A 21,814-nucleotide genomic window follows, 5' to 3' on the forward strand; every position below is an offset into this window, starting at 1 on the left:
AACAGAAAAATCATGGCAAAGTTTAAACCTGGAACCTATGAGGTGATCCTTGCTGACCGAACTGTGCTGTGCTAAAATATGAGGAAGCAATTATGTCAGTTTTTTCAGTAAAACTTCCTGGAAATGAGAATACTGGATTTTTGCCAGCTGTCACTGTATAAAGCCTTGTTGCACCTCTGTACTGTCATTCGAGATGCTCACACAGCAGAGAGGCACATAGAAAAGGTAAAAGTTTTTTTCTCCTCCGAATAAGTAAAATACTCTGAAATAGTTTGATCAAATTGCATTAAGAATTTTTTATTTTACGTTTGTCAGCGGATAAAAAAAAGTTTTGTATTTAGTTTATTTTTGGATTAATATTTCCTAAAAAAAAAATAAAAAAACATTTATTTTTTTTGTTTTTATCAGGTTTGGATTTTAACTTTTGAAAAATGGCAGGCAAAATCATACTGCCAGTATTGGTTCTGTTGTTCACAGGTAAGTAGCCACTCAAATATATCTTAAATTAAGTTTCATAAAGAAAATCAGTGTAATATTTTTTACCCAGCAGTCAAACATTGATGTTATCAAGTGAACACTTTAGTTTGCCATCCTCGCAAACATGTTAATAGCAAAATATTTGATGCAGACTCTAGCAGTGTTTAAAGTTCCGAGAGCTGGTTTAAACTTTAAATATTTATTTACTTTTAGAAATGATAATTTGGTGCACTTTAAAATTCAATTTGTATTACTTTAAATAGCATGCAAACCGATTGCACTTAAAAACGTAAAGAGAAATAGATATTAAGTTGTACAAACTAGTACTTTGTAGAGTGTGCTTATAAGTTTACGAAAGGAAATCAATCAAGTACCACTTGGTATATATATATATATATATATATATATATATATATATATATATATATATATATATATATATATATATAAAGTGGTACTTGATTGATACATATATATATATGTATGTGTATATATATATATATATATATATATATATATATATATATATATATATTACAACTTCTGTCTTGTCAGAATTTCTAAACAGAAAATTTAAAGCCATCAAAGTTTTGATGTCGTCAAGACATGCCTGTATTCTAAGTAATCAATTGGATTCATCAGGACTTATGGATAAATATAGCTGAGTGTCATCAGCATATCAGTGGAAATTATTTCCCATGCTGTCTAACAATTTTACCAGGAGCATATATATATAGTAAATAAAACTGGCTGCAGGACTGAACACTGTGGTCCACAAGTAACCCTGGAGTTTGAAGATTTATTATTAGCATGCACAAACTGGAATCTGTCAGAAAGAAAAGACTTTTCCAGGAGAATATTGCAGTCAATTGTATCAAATGCAGCACTAAGATCTAACAGGACAACTACAGACACAAGTCCATTATCTGATGCCATGAGAATATCATTAGTGACCTTCACTGCAGCTGTTTCAGTGCTATGATGAGCTCTGGAGCATGATGAGCATCAATAAATATTCATACAGTTGATTAGCAACTACTTTCTCAAGAATATTTGATAAGAAATGTTAGATAAAGATCTGTAATTTATTAAGTCATCTTGATCAAGAGAGGGTTTCTTAAGTAAAGGTTTAATGACAGCTACTTTAAAAGCCTGTGGTACATATCCATTTACTAAGGATAGATTAATCATGTCTAAAATGGGGGTATTAATCAAAGGGAATACTTCTTCAAATAGCTTGGTTGGAATTTTTTCTAACTTAAAAGTTGATGGTTTAGATGAGGCTAATGTTTTAGAAAAAGCTTAACTGGGTCTAAACAGTCCAACCACCAATCAGATTCTCACTTTTTGAGGACAAGGTAATTTCGTTTGGGAGAATGAAAACGAGTTTCCTTTTGATAGAATCAAAATACAAAGAAAGATAAATTAATAGAAAACTGAAATGAAGATAATGATCTAAAAAGGAATCCCCAGACACTTAATAAAGTAATACCAAATAAAACCATTTTAAATGTTTGTACTAACTTCTTCTTCTTCTTCTTCTTCTTCTTCTTCTTCTTCTTCTTCTTCTTCTTCTTCTTATTATTATTATTATTATTATTATTATTATTATTATTACATTGATTCTCAAATCTTTATTTATTTATACAGGAATTCATTGAGATCCAATATGTCATTTTTAAGGGAGACCTGTTTTGATAAAACAAAAATGAAACAATAGAATTAAAACAAAGTACTAATTATACCTGTGTATTTAACTGGAAAAAGAAGATATTTCAATGGAAGCAACTTTCTATATTTTGCAATAAAAGTGAAATGAATTTTCTTCATTGTTCTCCATTGTATTACTTTAATGTTTAATATCTCTCTGTTTTATAGCTGTGGTGACAAGTCAGACCACGGGTAAGCTGTATGTTTGTCTGGCTGTCTTTCTGTCTATCTAAAAATCAAACGGTTCTTATGTATAGACAGTAGTTTCATAAATAGATAGATACATTTTTATTCAATGATTTCTGTGTGTTTCCGTGGCTGGAATAACAACTCCAAATCCAGGCAAGCTTCCTGTCTGTCTGTCTGTCTGTCTGTCTGTCTGTCTGTCTGTCTGTCTGTCTGTCTGTCTGTCTGTCTGTCTGTCTGTCTGTTAGGGTTTTGATTGCTTAACGATTGGTCCAAAAACTATTACTTCAGTTTTGTTTTTAATTAAATGTAGAACGTTTGGTTATCTAACATAACCCCAGTTCTTAGAATAATATGAGCGAGGTGTCTCGCTATGGGATGCAGCCTCCTGCAGCCCTGATAGAAGCATTTATCTCAATCTGCCAATCCTGATTGCTCGCTGCCGAACAAATGTCCTGAACGGACACTCCCCTGAATAAAGCCCAGGACGCGGCCATCCCGCGGGTAGAGTGTGCACGTAAACCCGCCGGGGGCTGCAGACCCCTGCTTTCATACGCCAAAGCTATGGCCTCTACCACCCAGTGGGCGAGGCGCTGCTTTGTGATCGGCTGTCCCTTACGGGGCTCCGCCCAGGAGACAAAGAGCTGATCACTCCTCCTGATGTTCTGTGTCCTGTCCATATAAGAGCGTACGGCCCGAACAGGGCACAACATGTGCGCTCGCTGTTCACCGGGGGAAGCGGAGAACGCCGCCAGCTCGATCGGTGAACAAGAACCAACTACTTTAGGAACAAAAGCTGGGTTGAGTTTCAGAACCATACGCGTGTACCCCGGGTCGAACCGAGTACATGCGGGGTTCACAGAGAGCGCATGAATGTCGCTGACTCGTTTCGCAGAGGCCAGAGCCAGTAACAGCACTGTCTTAAGAGACAGATGTTTAAGACTGGTCCCCAACAATGGCTCAAAAGGGGGCCCTTTGAGCCCTTCCAGAACCACCATCAAATCCCACGGGGGCAGCAAAGGTTTGGAGACAGGGAGAAGCCTGCGCGCGCCCTTCATAAACCGGCACACCAAAGGGTGTTGGCTCGCCGTTTTGTCCCCAAATCCTATATGGCACGCCGCTATAGCAGCCAGATAGACCTTAACCGTGGAAAAGGCTTTTCCTTTATCAATCAGTTCCTGTAAAAACGACAGAATCGCTGGTACAGAACACTGAAAAGGAACGTAGTCCCGTTCAAGACACCACCGCTCAAACAGTCCCCACTTGGAGCCATATAGAGTCTTAGTGGAGGGAGCCCTGGCATTTTGGATAGTATTAACTACACTCTGAGGGAGCCCAGCAGTGGTCAAATTGAGCCACTCACGGGCCAGGCCCACAGCTGCAGTCGCTCCGGGTGCGGGTGGAACACTGTCCCCGCCCCCTGCGAGAGCAAGTCCCTGCGCAGCGGCAGCTGCCAAGGCTGGGCGCACAGCATCTGGAATATCTCCGCCAGCCAGTGTAGTGCTGGCCAGTGTGGAGCTATCAGGATCAGCTTGTGATTGGATGCCCTCACTCTGGCGAGAGTAGGGGGTATCAGGGCCAGCGAGGGGAACGCGTAGAGCAGCTCGTGCAGCCAAGCGTGCGCTAGTGCGTCTACGCCCAGGGGGGCATTCAGGATGCTCAGAGAGAAGAACAGCTCGCATCGAGCGTTTTCCCTGGACGCGAACAGATCTATCTGGGCGCGGCCAGAGCGCGCCCATATCTGCTCCACGACTTGCGGGTGCAGCGTCCATTCCCCGTACATTGGCGCGCCCCTGGACAGCAGGTCCGCACCTGTGTTTAAATCTCCCGGGACGTGCGTCGCCCTCAGGGAGAGAAAGTGGGCACTGCTCCAGAGGATCAGTTCGCGTGCCCGATCGTGCAACATACGAGAGCGCAAGCCTCCCTGGCGGTTGATATACGCCACTGTTGTCGTGTTATCTGTCCTCACCAGGACATGGTGACCTGAGAGGAATGGGAGGAAGTGTCTCAGGGAAAGAAACACAGCTGAAAGTTCGAGGAAGTTTATGTGCAGGCGCTGGAGAGCTTGGCTCCAGCGACCCCTCACAGACCTGCCCTCGTGAATGCCGCCCCAGCCGTATATGCTGGCATCCGTGGTCACAACCTTCCTGGACAAGACGGTGCCCATGGGCAGGAAGGACGGGGCTCCCCAACAGCGCAGAGCTGTTACACAGTCCGCTGTGACCGTTATCTGCCGTGCGCCATGATGCACGGGGTCCATTCGGAGCGAAGCGACCCAGCGCTGAAAGTCCCGCATGTGAAGACGGCCGAGGCGAATCACGAGGATGGCTGAGGCCATTAGACCCAGCAACCGAAGGCACAGTCTGAACTGGACAGATCTGTGCCGACGGAAGTGTGCAAGGCAAGCTCTGAAAGTCGTCACCCTCTCCTCCGATAGGCAAGCTGTGAACGGCACAGAGCGCAGGGATAGCCCCAGAAGGCATATCTTCTGCGTCAGAGATAGGTGGCTCTTTTCCATATTTACCACAAAACCCAAATCCATCAGGTGTGCTGTGACAATATGTGTGTGAACCCTGGCTTCCTGTTCTGACTGCGCTAACAGGAGCCAGTCATCCAAATACGTGGCCAGACGTATCCCACGGCGTCTGAGCGGGGCTACTGCAGCCTCTGTGCACCGTATGAAAACCCTCGGGCTGAGAGACAGACCGAATGGTAGAACACGGTATTCGTAACACACCCCTTGAAAGGCAAATCGGAGATATTGTCTGTGAGGGGGGTAAATGGGAATGTGGAAATACGCATCTTTCAGATCCACGGACGAAAACCAGTCGTTCGGTCTTACTAGACGCAGCAGTGCTGCATGTGTCAGCATCCTGAACTTGTATTTCCGCAGGAATTTGTTCAGGGCTCTCAGGTCCAGAATAGGGCGGATTCCCCTCCCCCCCCCCCCGTTTGGGGGCGAGGAAGTATCTGGAGTAAAACCCTGACAGACTCTGTTCTGGAGATACGACAGAAACCGCTCGTTTGTCTATCAGAGAGAGGATCTCCTCCTGTAAGACTCAAGCTGATTCTCCCTGTGCATGTGAGTGTACTACGCCGGAGAAACGGGGAGGGACAGTGGCGAATTGAAGCCTGTATCCCCGGGAAATTGTGCGTAATACCCACGGTGGGGCCGCTGCTGCTTTCCAGCTTTCCCATTTGAGAGAAAGAGGAGGAGCATACTGCGGCTTTTGCTCCGCGCCCCCCTGTGGTAAAGCCGGGAAATGATCCTCGGGTACCACCGCAGGTGTGACGGGGCGCTCTGCTCTGCTCCGCGGGGATGGCGACGCCCATCCCGGTAGCAGGGCTGCAGGGGGCTGAATGGCCACCCTGCTTATGGAGAGAGCATTGTTTGTTTTGGCTTTTTTTATTATCTGCACCCTCGGCTCGTGGCCTGGTTGTGACAGATTTATTGTTTTTATTTTCACACCGTTCAACCTTCGAACGTGTGTGTATGTGTGTGCTTGTGGACATTCTGCTCGGGGCGCAACAGCGCAACTCTCCGAGGCGATGTCCCTCTCCTCGTGGACCGGCTCTGGAATGGGCAGCGGTGGCACAGGGCGCGCACGAACAAGCCAAAACGGTGGGCCTGCGCAACGGGGAACTGCAGGCTGCACCAACTGAGGAACGGGCGGCTGTCAGGCCACTCTCTTTTTCTTCACCGCCCGGGGGACCGAGGTCGCGGCGGCTGTGGGCGGCGGCAGCGCAGCGGTCGGGGAGGCGGATTTCCCATGCCAGCCGGCTCCGCGCTCCTTCCTCATCGGGAGGGGCTGGCCAGGTGGTGGTGGCCGTCTCTGTATTTTAAAACGCGGCGGCTGGGAGGCAGCTTGCACAAAGGTTTTGCGCTGCACCGGAGGTGAAGGCGCTGGGGCTTTCCGAGGGAGACAAAGTTTGAGGGCCTCGTCGTCCTTCTTTTTTGCCTCGCATCTCTGCTGCATTGTGGCCAATGCGGAGCTGAAGATGCCTTGGATATGCCAATCGTCCCTGTCGGTCAGGTTAGCGAGACTGAGCCATCTCGCTCGCTCCTGGACGACGAGGGTTGCCATCACTTTTCCCGTGGCCTGGACCGAGACACGTTGGATGCGGAGAGACAAATCGGCGATGACCGCCATTTCCTCCCACGCGTCCGGGTCTTGCTCCTCAGCGGACGCGTCAAACAACTCCGCTTGGTAGGCGGTGAGGATGGAGAGGGCATTGAGGGCTCTGGCCGAGAGGGCAGCTGCTTTGTACGCCCTTTCGGTCAGCGCAGACTGAAAACGCTCGGGCTGGCAGCGTCGGGCGCCTGGGGGAAGCTGCGGACAGCTGGCTCGCGCTGCCTGGGCAGAGATGCGCAGCTACCGGGACTTCCACCAGAGGCATGGAGAAGAAGCCATGGGCGTCCATCGCCTCGCAATCGAGGGATGCCGCGCCCGCAATGGGGCTCCTGTTGCTGTACGGGGAGTTAGTCCATGTTTTGGAGAGCTCAGTCAGCAACTCGGGGAAGACAGGAAGAAGCTGCTTCATCGCATTTCGCGCCAAGGGAAGCCGTTTGCCTTCATAGCGGGACCGGGTGGGCTCCGCTATTGCAATCGGCCAGGGGATCTCCAGTTTCTCTGCCGCGCGTTTGCACACGTCGAGCAGGTCCACATGGAGGGAGGGAGCTGGTGAGCTCGCTCCCCTGTCTTCCCTGGTGGAAGGGCTCGGCAGCTTCGGCTTTTCAGTCTGGGCTGGGGCCATGAAGGTGTCATCCTCTTCCTCGTCCTCTGATATGAGGAACGAGGCGTCGTCATCCTCCTCCATGGGGCTAACATCCAGCACGTCTTCCTCGGGAAACGGGGGGGCACGGAGCTGCTCGCACTGGGTACTCCAGTCGTAGCCAGTCTCCGGGGCTTCCCCAGCCATGTCCTCGTCCTCCTCCGCAGCTGCCTCGTGGGCGGCGGTGGGGAGGAATGGGTCACGGTCCGAGATGCTAACCTGGCGGGCTAGTCTTCGTCTGAGGCTCTTAACCGTGAACACTTTGCAGTGCCCACAGGACCCGGGAACTTCGAGGGCTGACCTGGCGTGGTCGACCCCCAGACAGGTACTGCACACCGGGCGGGTGTCCTTCCCCGGAATTTTGTTCCCGCAACCACAAAGACGGTAGTCTCCTCTGGTGTGAGGGTTTTTGACGGTTGCCATTTCCCGACGAGCTGGAGTGCTGGTAGGGAAAGGGATCGTGGCTAGCTGGTGTGCTAGCGTGGTGGGGTCGAGAAATTCGCTGGTGTGCCCAATGCTCGACCGACTCGAGCGTCCGCGGAGGGGAGCCGAGAGGGATTCCGCCGTGGAGTGAACGGAAAAAAACGATACCGGTCCGGTCTGGAGTGAGCGGACAGGGCAGAAATCGCAGCACAGTGGTAGCGTCCGGCGACGGAAGCTAGCAAGGTCCGTCTATGGGCAGTTAAGCTAGCAAAAGGCTCCGACGTGAGATAAGCTCTCAGGTGAGAAGAGGTTTGGAATTGAAGTGACGTGATCTGCACACGCTTTAGTAGTCGGGGCTACTGGGCGTGGCGTAAGACGAGCACTTTCACCGGCCAATCAGGATTGGCAGATTGAGATAAATGCTTCTATCAGGGCTGCAGGAGGCTGCATCCCATAGCGAGACAACGAGTGAATATTATGAAAAAGAACATTTGATACATCCAGTTATTTATTTCTTCCAAGCATACTCAGTGCTTGAATGGGTTCATAGTCACCTGGTGACATGGTGATGTACGTAGAGCTGTGGGTCGTCTGCGTAGTTATAGTAACTGTTGTAAATTGTTGTTTTTTATGATCTGAGGGAGGATGTAGATATTAAATAGGAGGGGACCCAGGATGGAACCCCAAATGTGATCTTTGTTGTCTCTGTACTAAAGTTACCTGATGACACGAGTAGGATGGGGGGGGGGGGGGGTAAAGGAGGTACAGTGAGCTCTGACTTCACCTTGGATAGAGCTCTGTAACAAGCTACAGGTTGGAGCAGAAAAGCTTCTAGAATGCTGTTGTAATCCAGAAATAGAATCCGATTCCGATTTAATCAGGTGATCTCTCTTGTACTTTAAAGGACCCCTCTACCCAATTGGAGGGACAACAAGCTCTCAATCAGATGATGGAAGCTCCCCTCAAATCTCACTCCGCCAAAGCTTTAACTTTTTTGGCCAGCATTACTCTCAGATTTACGTATGTTTACCTTGTGTCTTATACTTTAAGTAAATTTTCCTTTTAATTATGAAGACAAAATGCAAACATTAACAAAGAGTATTTTTTTCAGGTGAACCACAACGGACATCTGACCTTTGATTCACCATGGTCTAGCTATTCTCCTCAACAGTTTCCAATTCATGGAAACAGAGACATCATTGCTCCATTCTGGACCGATTTAGACAACAGAGGCAATGGTGACATCTATTATGTTCAGTACACAAGCGGCTCTATTCTCCAGCAAGTTACACAGGACATCAATGCATATTTCCCAGCCTTTAACTTTCACGCCAGTTGGGTCTTTATTGCAACATGGAATGAGGTTGCCTATTATCCAATGACTGGAACAGTAAGTGATATGCTGAACCCTAATCTATATGTGATGTGTAACTAAATAAGATAACTTAATGTTAACCTATGCAAATTAATTCTTAAAAAGTATTTTTTCCTCAGCGAACAACCTTTCAGGCCATATTGACCACCAATGGGCAATACTCATTTGTGCTGATGAACTACGGGTCCCTAGCAACTACATCAAGGTTGATACAGGTTAGAGTTATTCAAATAAATGTTTATCACAACATGCTTTTTTGCCTGGTCTTAGTTCTACTCAGTGTATATTTCTCTGCAGTATAAAGGAAATTTATCTATTTATGCACATGTAATTTCCAGGCTGGCTACGACACAATTAATTCCTTGCATCACTTCAGCATCCCTGGATCAATGTCTAGTGCTGCATCTGGAAGCAATTCTTTTTTTAGCCTTGATAGCAACGTCAACGTACCCGGTCGCTGGGTCTTCCGCGTAGACCATGGTTCAAGAGGCTGCACTTTCAATGGTAAGAGCAGAGGTCAACTGAAGGTACATCTTTATAGTAATAGGTACATGTCTCCAGGGGTGAAAGGGACAACCCCATTCTGAGTCATGTGGTAGAACAGTTAAAATAAGTGCTAAAAACTACTTTCAAACTCAAAGTAATGTAACATTAATTCAGTTTGTTGGAAAGAATCAAAGCCTTTAAATTTATCCTTTTTCGTGCTTGAAGGTCAACCTGTTCAACTTGGCGATTCTTTCTGGAGTGACAGCACCTGTGCACAGAAGTGCACCTGTACCAGAACAGGGCTGCAGTGTGTCAGTGATCCTTGCTCCTTCTCCCAAATCTGTCGGCCATCTTCCTTTCAGTACTCCTGTCAGACAGTGCAAAGACGCACATGTACCATCAGTGGGGATCCACATTACTACACCTTTGACAACGCAGTGTTTCACTTTCAAGGCACATGCACTTATGTTCTGTCTGAGCAGTGTCAGAATGGTCTGCCCTACTATAGAGTGGAGGGAAAAAATGAGCATCGTGGCAGCACTCATGTCTCATGGACACGGCTGGTCAAAGTCTTTGCCTACGATGAAACTATTGAGCTTGTTAAAGGACGTTATGGTGAGGCTAAGGTAACAGAATTTTCTTACTGACATAAGTAATATGCTGACCATTTTTGTTCTGTTTATATGTGTAACAATTTTCTGTTGTCATGTTTACAGGTTAATGGAAACTTTGCAACAGCTCCATTTTCCCTCAGAAACGGCACGATCCAGGTTTATCAGTCAGGTTTCTCTGTCATCATCAGCACTGACTTTGGATTGATGGTGTCTTACGACATGTCTTCATATGTCAGAATCAGCGTGCCCTACACTTACCAGAATAACACATGTGGCCTCTGTGGTGACTTCAATAATAACCCTGGAGATGACTTTAGAACCCGTCAAGGTGAAGTGGTGAGCTCTGATGTGGATTTTGCTAACAGCTGGCAAGTATCTGGTGATGATGAGCCTGGCTGTGAGGCTCAGTGTGGAGGTTTGGCCTGTGCTGGCTGCACAGCAGATCAGAACGCACTGTACAGAAACGATGCCCACTGTGGTATTCTTGAGAGCAGATCAGGACCGTTTGCAGCATGCCATCAACAGCTCCCTCCAGGATCTTTTGTGTACAGCTGTGTGTTCGATCTGTGTGTCAGCGGAGGATATCAGCCTATTCTGTGCCAAGCTCTAAACGTCTACTCAAGTCAGTGTCAGCAAAATGGTATCCAGCCAGGAAGCTGGCGGAGTTCTGGTTTCTGTGGTATGTATCAGTCAGCTGAAATTATTTTGAAATAAAAGACCTGTTCCATGTCCAAACTCTAAGAATGAATGTGTCTTGTGTTTAGAAATCCCCTGCCCAGCCAATAGTCACTATGAGGCCCAAGCGACAGGATGTCCACCCACTTGTGTCAACCCTAATTCCACTCAAAATTGCCCCCTCCCTAATCAGGAAAGCTGTGTCTGCGATTCCGGCTACCTCTTGAGTGGTGGCGTCTGTGTCCCTCATGCTGATTGTGGCTGCAGCTTTGAGGGCCGCTACTACCGCTCAGGAGAAACTGTAATACTGGACGAAGACTGTGGGAGGCGTTGTAGATGCAGTTATGGCTCCATGTCTTGCAGCCCTCACAGCTGTGGTCAGCATGAGTCTTGCAGGGTGCAGGATGGAGAAAGAGGATGCACACCGAACAGCTTTGCAACGTGTTGGATCAGAGGTCCAGGATCATATCATACGTTTGATGGGCTGATGTACCAGTACCCAGGAGCATGTCGCTTCACACTTGTCAACGTCATGGGATCTTCTAATCACTCGCACTTCATGGTTACTCTGGAAAAAGTTCCAAAAGGGTTGGAGAGTTTTTCAAATGTGCTAAAGTTTGAGGCAGAGGGAACACTGGTTGCCATTGAGCTGGAAAGTAGTAGCACTGTTAAGGTGAGTGATTGAAATGTTTTTTTTGTTTTTGTTTTTTTTTTTACAGATAAACCAAGAAAAAAAACATCTGTTTTGCTTTTAGATTATTCCACAAAAAGTCATGTTTGATAAAATTTGACAAAACTAAATGGTAACTTCAGAGAAAAATGTCACTGATATCAAACCTTTTAGAATTTGGTTTGCTAATATAACGCAGATTATCCAGAATTTGGAGTGATTATTATTATGATTTCCGCTCTCTAGTGGATGAATAAAATAATTACTATCCTAATGCATTTTTCAAGTTTTGCTGCATGCAGTAAAGTCCAATTTTGATTCTACTCCCATACCTTTTTAAAGAAGCCATTACAATATAACTACTATATTCACAGTTAAAGATGAATGCTGTGCTGGTGTTATTCTAAAAAAGTGACTTTTTAATGTTTAAGACTTAAATACTTTAGACGTTTTCTAGACAAATTAACAATCCAAAATATAAACAATATATAAAAGTTTTTTTAATGCTTTAAGGTTGATGGCCAGCTGATCAGACTGCCCTTCAGCTCTGGGTCCAACACAATCCGCATCTTCCAAAGCAGCACTCACAGCATCATCCTTCGCACAACCTTTGGTGTAACTCTTCAGACTGTCTGGCCTCACTTTGTGGCTATCACTGCACCAAATGTCTACAGTGGATCATTAGATGGACTTTGTGGAAACTATAATGATGACCCAAGTGATGAGTTTCGTACACCCAATGGCACTCTGGTCAGTGATTCTCAAGAGTTTGGGGACAGTTGGCGAGCTGGTTCCCTGGCAGATCACTGTGTGGAAAGCAGTCATCATAACTCTGATACCAATTTCAGTTCCAGTGAATACTGTGGAGTTCTTAGTTCAAACACTGGGCCATTTACAAGCTGTTGGGGTGCAGTGGACCCAGAACAACAGGTAGATGCATGTGTAGAAATCCTCCAGGGGTCCAGAGATCCAGCATCAACATTATGTGATGTCCTAAGAGATTATGCACTTGTGTGTCAACACAAAGGGGTTTCTCTGGGACAGTGGAGGAATGCAACTGGCTGTGGTAAGTTCTAGTAACCCTCTCAATAGATATGCCCTTGAAATGAACACATTTCTTATTACTTTTAAATTACCTTGTTTGTTTTTCTCGTCCAGAACTAACCTGTCCTTCAAACAGCCACTATGAACTCTGTGGAAGCTCATGCCCATCTTCCTGCCCCAGCCTCTCTTTCCCCTTCACCTGTGACACTCAGTGCCAGGAGGGGTGCCAGTGTGATAGTGGATTTGTCCTCAATGGTAACCAGTGTGTGCCACCAACATCATGTGGTTGTTATCATGAAGGACGCTATCGGCAAGCTGGTGAACAGTTCTGGAACGGTGAAGAATGTCAGAGCTTTTGCACCTGTAATGGTGTAACTGGTGTAGTCCAGTGTTCCCCCAGTGCATGTGGGCCTCAGGAGTCCTGCCAGGTTGTGGCGGGTGAGTTTGGCTGCCATCCCAACCCTCACGGCACCTGCTCTGCCTCTGGAGATCCTCACTACCGCACCTTTGATGGCAAGCTCTATGACTTCCAGGGAACATGCCGCTATGTTCTAGCAACAGTTCGTAATGTGACTGATGGACTGCATCAATTCTCTGTGGAAGCAAAGAACGAAGCATGGTTTGGGCTCCCAGTTTCCATCACGGCTGAGGTTTTTGTTGATGTCTTGGGCTATCAAGTGCATATGTCTAGAGACAACAGAGGGACTGTGGAGGTAAGTCAAGCGTTTTCTGATGGAGGATTGCTGAAGATGTTAAAAACTGTAGTAAGATTTGGATTGCAAAGTACTTTTAAAAGCTAAAATGTTTGTTAATGGTATATCACAAAAAGATTTAGCATTGGTAGTCATCCAAAAATATCAACTGTGCTTCCAGGAAATATGTTTACACCTTTCTGCTCCACAGGTGAATGGAATCACCAGAAACCTGCCAGTTGTTTTTAATGGAAGTCTGTCTATTTTTGGAAGTGGGTCCCAAACATTTGTCAATGCAGACTTTGGACTGAGAGTCATGTATGATGGACTTTACACAGTCACCATTTCTGTACCCCCAAACTACAGGTAGCCTATCTACTCTTCCACACAACTGAAACCTAAATCTTATACATTATCTTATATATATTTTTCATTTTTAAGGCTATTTTAGGATGGATTCAAGTGCATTATTGAAAATAATTGTATTTATTGTTAAAAGCCACAGGCCTTGGATTTCAATGTTGCTAACTTGCTAGCCAATGAAAATTCCAATTTAGATATGTTTTATCCTTACATGTGATTTTGTTTTAGTACTTTCATATTTTGTCTCACTGTTTCGTGTCCTATAACTCCAACATCAGTTAGAGACATAGATATTTAAAATCTAATTCAGTGTATATTATCATCATCAGAGGAAAGATGTGGGGCCTTTGTGGAAATTTCAATGGAAATCCAAATGACGACTTCCACACCCCAAGTGGAGCACTGGTCAACATTCCAGACACTTTCGGGGCAGCCTGGAAGGTTCCTGGTGACTACACCTGCAGTGACGGCTGTGGTTCCTCTTGCCCACGATGCAACAATGATCAGAATGCCAGGTCCCAATGCGAGGTGATCCAGGCAGCTGACGGCCCCTTCAGCTTCTGCCACGAGGAGGTGGATCCAGCACCATATTTCAATGACTGCGTCTTTGATGTCTGCGTGTCGGAAAATCGAGGTGGTGATCTTCTCTGCAGGGCTCTTGAAACGTATGTCAGTGCCTGTCAGTCTGCTAATGTCCGAGTCTACCCTTGGAGGCAAAACACCACCTGCAGTGAGTATAGAAGGCTCTGCGCTGTTAAAGTAATCAATCAAACATGCGTTTTCTTCAAAATCCTCTAGAAATGTAGCATATAGAGATATGTTACATTTTTAGAGACTTTTAAGATATTTTTTTTTACAAATCTTGATATTCTTTTGTCCTGACATATAAAGGAATTGACTGCCCAGCCAACAGTCACTATGAGCTGTGTGGAACAGACTGTGGCCACACCTGTGCCAGCAGCATCGATGCTACATGTGACCATGTTTGCTCCGAGGGATGTTTCTGTGATGACGGTTTTTCCAGGAGTGGAACAAGCTGTGTCCCTGTGGAGAACTGTGGCTGCCAGTATGACGGCTTCTACCTCAATGTAGGCCATTTTAAGTTACTTTATTGTGATTTATGAAGGTTACTAAGTTAGCTCCGAAAGTTGGAATTGAGGGCCAAAAAATATCTTCTATAAATGTCATATTACCCTTACATAATGCATTAGTGGCATCCACACAGATATATTTAAAAGATAATTAAAAGATACATTTCTATTTCTTTCTCACAACATTTTCATCTTTTAGGTAAATTAGTTTGCTAAATTAGAGAATATGGAGAGATACATTTTGTTTATTATTTTGTTCACGTTTTGAACTGTAGATGTACTAAAATCCCATGCCTTTAAACAATCTCAAACTCTGATAGGTTCATTCATAACATTTAAGTTCCATGCACACTTGTGAATTTTAAAGCAGCACCTCAAATACTCCTTGAGTAATATCATAGCAACAATTCCTAGGTACCTGAAAGTTTTACAATCATCAGTTATATGTTAGTCTTATGGATGATAGCAGTACTGGCTGGTGGAAAAAAATCTTGGTGGGGCTGGCCAATAGATATCCCTGCCTAACCCAGTACATGCATTTAAATTAAAAGTCGGAAAATTACTACGATTCCACAATAAGCATTTAATTAATAAAAAAAAAAACATTGTTCACAAAGGATTATTTGGGTGGTTTTGTCTTATTAATCCTTTTCACAGACTCATGCCAGACGGTTTGCATACATTGTACATGTACGTATATTTTTATGAAATGAACGTTTACGTCTTGACTTAAATATATATCCTAATTTTTTATTATATAAAGATTTAAGTAGAACAATGTCTAGTGCAAAATTAAGTTGTATTTACCGGAGATGAAGTAGACTGCAAATTCTGTCGTGATATGATGGCTCCCACAGTCGATTGAGATTGTCTGCCTGTATCCTTTTCATTGAAATTATCCATTTCTTTCTTCTTTCTTCGTCCTTCGGTAAATGAAAGAAACGTACATCCGACGATTTGGAATGCCTCTGTGTGCAACCAGGAGCACAAAAAGTCGTAGGCATTGTTTAGATTCCAAAAATAAACTAAGAGTACGCTCTAATTCACCCGTTTTGTCACGCAAGTCTTGTGCCAACATGGGCTGAAAGACGGTTGAGATTGGTTTAATACACAAACACACACGCAGGCAGGCACGCACACATGCACGCATGTACACACACACACACACACAGCGAGACACTGCAGCTGCGATAATAATACATCTGTGCTTGCTGTCCGAGAAAAGTGAGCAGAGACGAGAGAACCCCGGTAAAAAGTTACACAAGGAACAACACTTACCAACCGTACTGCAGATTAGTCCTTGTTGGAATTGCCCCTTTCTCCTAATGCAGACTTGATGCCATCTTCATCTGTTATTGTCCCTAGTTAACAAAAAACTGGGGTGCAAAATGTGACACGCATACAGAAAGTTGCAGGGACAGTCGGTTAACTTGGCTTATGTTAGCAACCTTCCACGAGTGACTTAAATCTAGGAGGAGCACCAGAATCTCCCATTGTAGAGAGAGCGCTCTTGTGGGTTTTTAAGAGCCCACACAAAAATACCAAGTTACTTTCACACTCCTGATTTTCTGGAAGATTTTACCTGAGGCCCAACATAAACACACAAGTTTTAACATGAAAATGTCCAAATTCCATGTGATGACTCCTTCAAAGTAAAACTGTACTAAGTCTGTATAGCAGGTTAAAATAGCTTCATTCAGTAAAATGTCACTGATCGGCTTCTTAAAGTTGACCAAACCAAGGCCCAGAGGTGTCAGCACTAGTACAAAAGCCACAACATAAATTCAAAAGCCACAACACAAATACAAAAGCCACAATGGAAATATAAAGCCACAACGGAAGTCACGCAACAGTTGGTTGTTATACATGACAGAAGAAGAAGAGGCAGACCCGCCAAAACAATCTATGAAGAAGGAGCTTCGCTTGCAGAGTCACAAGCAAATATTGCCTGGTTACCATGGAAACAAGTCAGACAATTTCGGATAACTTTCATTGCTTAGTGACAGTATGGTGCATAAAACGGAGAATTTATCGCTCAGAAACTCCCAAATTCGAAGTTGTAACCCCAACTGTATTGTATACTTTGGTTAAATTGTTTAAATCGTCTTCAAAAACTCGTTGAGTTGTTCTTTACAGACAAATCGGCAATATTTGCTTGTGAGTCTGCAAGCGAAGCTCCTTCTTCTTAGATTGTTTTGGCAGGTCTGCCTCTTCTTCTTTCATGTATAACGACAAACTGTTGCGTGACTTCCGTTGTGGCTTTTGTATTTGTGTTGCAGATTTTTTATTTATGTTGCGGCTTTTGTATCAGTGTTGACACCTCGGGGCCACGGTAAGTTAAGCTTAAAAACACAATTTAATCACCACCAGCACTGGGTGAAAGGGGAAGCATTTTACTTGGTGCTGAGCACTGCTGTTTGCAGGCATGCACAAACCATACAGTAATGGCCCCGGATCATTTATCTAAACTTAGTGTTAACCTTGCCCAGGTAAGGAATAGAAAAATAAACTATCCTGCAAAAGACAGGAAGGAGTAGAAACTTGGCATGATCTAATCATCAATCTAGTTCTGCATGATGTAGTTTTTCAAACTTTCTTTTAACTGCTTTCCTTTCCGTGAGCTTAATTTTTTTTCAATATTGTCACACAATTTAATACATTGTTTTTTTCACCTTGCAGGCTGGTGAGTCCTTTTGGACAGACGGATGCTCCCAGCACTGTGAATGTCATGCCCCCAATGTCCTGCAATGTAATCCTTCATCATGCACTCCTACACAAGAGTGCACCATCAGAGATGGTCAGCTGGGCTGTTACGACACAATGTCTACCTGTACCGTATGGGGTGACCCGCATTACATCACCTTCGACGGAGCCCTGGCTCATTTTCAGGGCTCGTGCTCTTACGTCATAACTGAGAGCTTGAGTCACAGCAACAATGAAACTCAATATAAAGTAGTGGCCACCAACAACCACAGAGGAAACAACCTTGTGTCATTTGTGTCATCAGTTGATATATACCTCTCAAATTCTCCAGAAAGTGTTCATGTCAGACTCGGCCCTAACAAGAGAGTGAAGGTAAACTTTGTTTTACATAAACGGTTTAGAAAAACAATTTTTTATGTGTTTGAACCTTCTGTCTAACTCTCTGAACTCTCATCATCACAGGTAAATGGAGCTGAGGTTTCTCTTCCCACCACTGCAGGAACCGTAGGTCAGGTGATGACTCAGGGAAGTTACATAGTGTTTGATGCAGTTGATGTCATAGTCCAGTTTGATGGCTACAGTACTTTACTGGTCAGGATGGGTCGCCAGTATCAGAACAGAGTCACTGGAATGTGTGGGAACTTCAACGGCGATCCTACTGATGACAAAGTTTTGCCCAACGGTACATTGGCCCAAGATGACAATCACTTTGGTCAGAGCTGGAAATCAGAGACGAGCCAAGAAGGGTATGCTCAGACTCCAGTTTGTTGAATTTCCTCTTAAAAAATCACAACAATTAAAAACTTTTTTTTTGTAGAATTAAGCTGTCTCTAAAATGTATTTAACAAATTTTCTAGATGCGGATCCACTGATGACAGAAGTGGTGATGGATTGAGTGACTGCCGCTTTATAGAAGAATACACCGAACTCTGCAGAGTCATCACCAATACCAGCGGCCCGTTCAGTTCCTGTCACCTGCACTCTGACCCGCAGCCATTTTTCACTTCCTGTGTTTATGATCTCTGCCTCTACACGCAAGCCAATGGCATGCTGTGTTCTGCTGTCTCTGCCTATGAGAAAACCTGCACTGTTTTGGGCCTAAACATCCCAGACTGGCGCTCTCCTTTGCATTGTGGTATGTTTGTTTGGTTAAGTAGATTCACAAAACCAGTCTTTTGATTGGTCATTTGCAAAGTTCATGTTTTCATATTATCTCCACCTTTTCTGATATATTTTTTCTCAGCTGAGACTGACCCCTGTGAACAGCTGGACTGTGCAGAGTATGAGTGGTGTGGTAAGAAAGATGGTGTGTACGGCTGTTTCTGTGATGAGCACCACCACAGACCCAACAATGAGAGCTATGGTAAGGGGGATAATTTTAAAACTTTTTTCTACTGTAGAACTGCAGTGATAATTACATTAATTGTTCAGTCACAATCAAACATATTTTTTAAGCTGGTAAATGATACTGTTGGCGCCCGGCTCAGTGATAATACGAAGGTCCTAAGGAAGCTGGTCTCAAATTAACAAAAGCATGAATGACCTTCTTTAGGTCAGGACAATAAAAAAAAAGCCTACTCTTGGCTAAAAACTTGTCCTGACCACAGAGTCAATTTACTTTTTTAAATATAAAATCCTTATCAAGTGTTACACCTAAGTGTTCGTCTGATTAAAAGTAAGCACTGACTTATGGATTGGTGTAGCCACCATATTAAATACATTCAATTCTTTTGTTTGATTAAAAACAAGAAATTCTTGTCCAACCATTTTTGACAGCAGGAATGCAATCCAATAGAGAATGAGAGCATTACTGCCACCTGGTTTCAGAAATAAGTAGACCTGTTGATCATCTGTATAGCAGTGGAAGGATAACTGGTGCTGAGCTATAATGCCCCTGAAGCTTATAATCTTTCTGTCTCTGGTGAACAGACTCAAACATCACATGCAGCAGCAGTTCAGGCATCATGTCCATCTCTCGCTGCCAGCTGTTTGAAGCAGGCTTTCACTCCAGTGCTCTCCACCTCCGAGATGAATCTTGCACCGGGACGATCCAGGACGGACGACTCGTGTTCCACTTTGACAACGATGAACATCTGTGTGGGACAACTCTGAGGGTATAGTTAGGAAATTAAAACATCTTGTTAAGAACTTAAATTCTGTTGCTACAGTCAACTGATACAATCTTTTTTTTTAATTTTGCTGTTTAGAGCAATGGAACTCACTTCATGTATGAGAACACCATTCAGGGTGATGTGGACACTCATGGAAGTCTGATCAGTCGTCAGAGGACCCTTAATCTGAGTTTCTGCTGTGTTTACCCTCTGGAACAAGCCCTGTCAATGTCTGTGGGCATCAGTCCAATAGAGAGGTGACAATCCTATTTTCTCTGTTTGCTGTCTTTTACCAACTGTTCTATTTTGTCAAGTTCTACATCTGTCTACTCCAATCATTGATTATTTAAAATCTAGTCCAATAAACTAGAGAGGCTTAATCAACCAATCAAATGCATACATCTGTGTGATCACACTGAATGTTCATTCTGCAGCATTGTGGACAAGAAGCTTCCTGTTGGCACCGGATCATATCGTTTGAAAATGACCCCCTATGAAGATGAGGCCTTCCTCACGCCCTTCAGCGCTAACGGAAACATAGGCATTGAAATTAATAAAGTGCTTTTCGTGGAGGTGAAAACAGAGGGAGTGGATGAGGACCAGCTTTCCACAATTCTGGAATCTTGTTGGGCCACGCCAGAAAATAATGCAGACCACCCCGTCCGCTGGGATCTCATCGATTCACAGTAAACGAGAACAGCTGTCATCTTTATAACTCTTGTTACTTTACTGCCTGCTTCAAATTTTAACTCCTGCATGGTTTCTGTTTCACAGGTGCCCCAATCCAGCAGATGGAACCGTAGAGGTGATTCAGAACGGTGTCTCCACTGTGGCACGTTTCTCCTTCAGGATGTTCACTTTTACCAACCACACAGAGATCTACCTGCACTGCAGTGTTCACTTGTGTCTTTTGACAAACAACACCTGTACAGCTGTAAGTACCATTGTGGGCCTGGTCCGGTTAAATCATGTACAATGAAGTTATACACCTTCAGAAGCCTCTAATGTTTTTCCTTTTTTTTTTACAGGATTGCTCTCCTGGACACCAAAACCGCCGCCGGAGAGATGTATCTTACCATGACTCAGGAAGTCTGTCCCTTGGACCACTAGTTCTTGGGGAGCAACAGACGACTGGTAAATCTCTCTCTAACTTTCATTGCTTTGTGAACACAAAGATCATGTTACAATTGACTGAAAACTTTTCTACATGTGTCTTTTTACAGGTGAACTGATCTACAGAAATGATGCTTCATGCCATCTGACATCAGTTGTTACCCTGATCTTCAGTTTGCTGATGACCAGAATTTTGGCAAATTGAGATCAAAGACGAATCATGATTTAAAATGTAGCAACATTTTGTCACTTATAATTCATGTTGCTTAGAGCCTTCTTCTGGGATTTTGCTATTTACAATTTTGCTTTACATCTCGGGTAATGCTGTGCTTCAGACGATTTCTGGGATTTATTTAACATTTAGCGTTTTTGCTTCTTCTGTGGGATTTCTTATTATTACTTAATGACAACAGAGGATGGGAAATAATGTGTTGTGGGTGTCAAGTTTACATAATAATTGAGTTAATTCATGTTTAAAGAAAGTGTTAAACTCATTTGAATAATTTTGTTCTCAATATCTAACTACGGTTTAGGGATATTTTTGCATGTGGGGAGTTTTAAAGATAAAATGGATTAAACTGAAATTTAAATTTAAATTTGTTTGACTTTTCATTCTATTCCCTGTTGATAAAAGACTCAATAATCTGTATAATTTGTATAGAATATGGTCTGTATTATGTTCTGCGGTATCTCTGCATGTGGGGCTGGGCCCCACCAGATGTCGCTGTGGAGCTCTATGGCTGCAATAATCAGTGGGACACAACCATTCTTTATATAGTAATATTAAAAAAAAGACAGATTCCCTTACCAATAAATTATCAATAATTTGCGCCAGCAAATGCTTCGTCCACACCCAACAACGTGGCACACATGCAGAGCGAAGAGCTGATGTCCTTACAGATGGAGCAGCAGCAGCTGGAGCACGAGCACCACCACGAGTGCGAGTCCCTGCAGAGCCACGACACCCTGTGGCTCACTTGTCCCCCTGACTACACCCTCACTCTACGCCGGTCGCCCGACGACATCCCACAATGATTACCAACTCCCTGGCTGGCATGCAGCCTATGCACAACTTCAACACTTTTGGTGGGAGCCACTCAACAACACGGGTATAGCTGAGCTGGGTGGGGACAAATCCAGAATCCAACACAAAGCAAACATGTAGGATTAACTGTGGAAAGCACAGATTCTAAAGTCTAAGCAGATGATATTTTGTTATCACGCCTTCTTGAAAAGTATAAAAATGGTGCATTGCTCCTTAACTTCTTAAGAAATACAGAATGAATGTTACTTTAGTAACTCTTTTTG

The 21,814-nt window shown here is 44.2% G+C and overlaps 1 protein-coding gene across 1 annotated transcript; it reads left to right on the top strand.

Annotated features, from left to right (window-relative positions):
- Positions 1 to 205: 205 nt before the first annotated feature.
- LOC105922300 (alpha-tectorin) lies at positions 206 to 21,102 on the top strand. Its single transcript, XM_036141790.1, has 25 exons — positions 206 to 225; positions 409 to 477; positions 2,356 to 2,379; positions 8,474 to 8,589; positions 8,681 to 8,959; positions 9,064 to 9,159; positions 9,283 to 9,448; positions 9,656 to 10,056; positions 10,147 to 10,723; positions 10,809 to 11,392; positions 11,903 to 12,455; positions 12,548 to 13,146; positions 13,337 to 13,491; positions 13,818 to 14,218; positions 14,380 to 14,576; positions 17,259 to 17,654; positions 17,745 to 18,028; positions 18,140 to 18,417; positions 18,526 to 18,645; positions 19,212 to 19,396; positions 19,490 to 19,650; positions 19,828 to 20,079; positions 20,168 to 20,327; positions 20,422 to 20,527; positions 20,617 to 21,102. The coding sequence occupies exons 2-25, from the start codon at positions 432 to 434 to the stop codon at positions 20,709 to 20,711; spliced, it is 6,231 nt and encodes a 2,076-aa protein (XP_035997683.1). The 5' UTR covers positions 206 to 225; positions 409 to 431; the 3' UTR covers positions 20,712 to 21,102.
- Positions 21,103 to 21,814: the final 712 nt, after the last annotated feature.

The sequence above is a fragment of the Fundulus heteroclitus genome, chromosome 10, assembly GCF_011125445.2.
Source record: "Fundulus heteroclitus isolate FHET01 chromosome 10, MU-UCD_Fhet_4.1, whole genome shotgun sequence".
Taxonomy (NCBI): Eukaryota; Metazoa; Chordata; class Actinopteri; order Cyprinodontiformes; family Fundulidae; genus Fundulus; species Fundulus heteroclitus.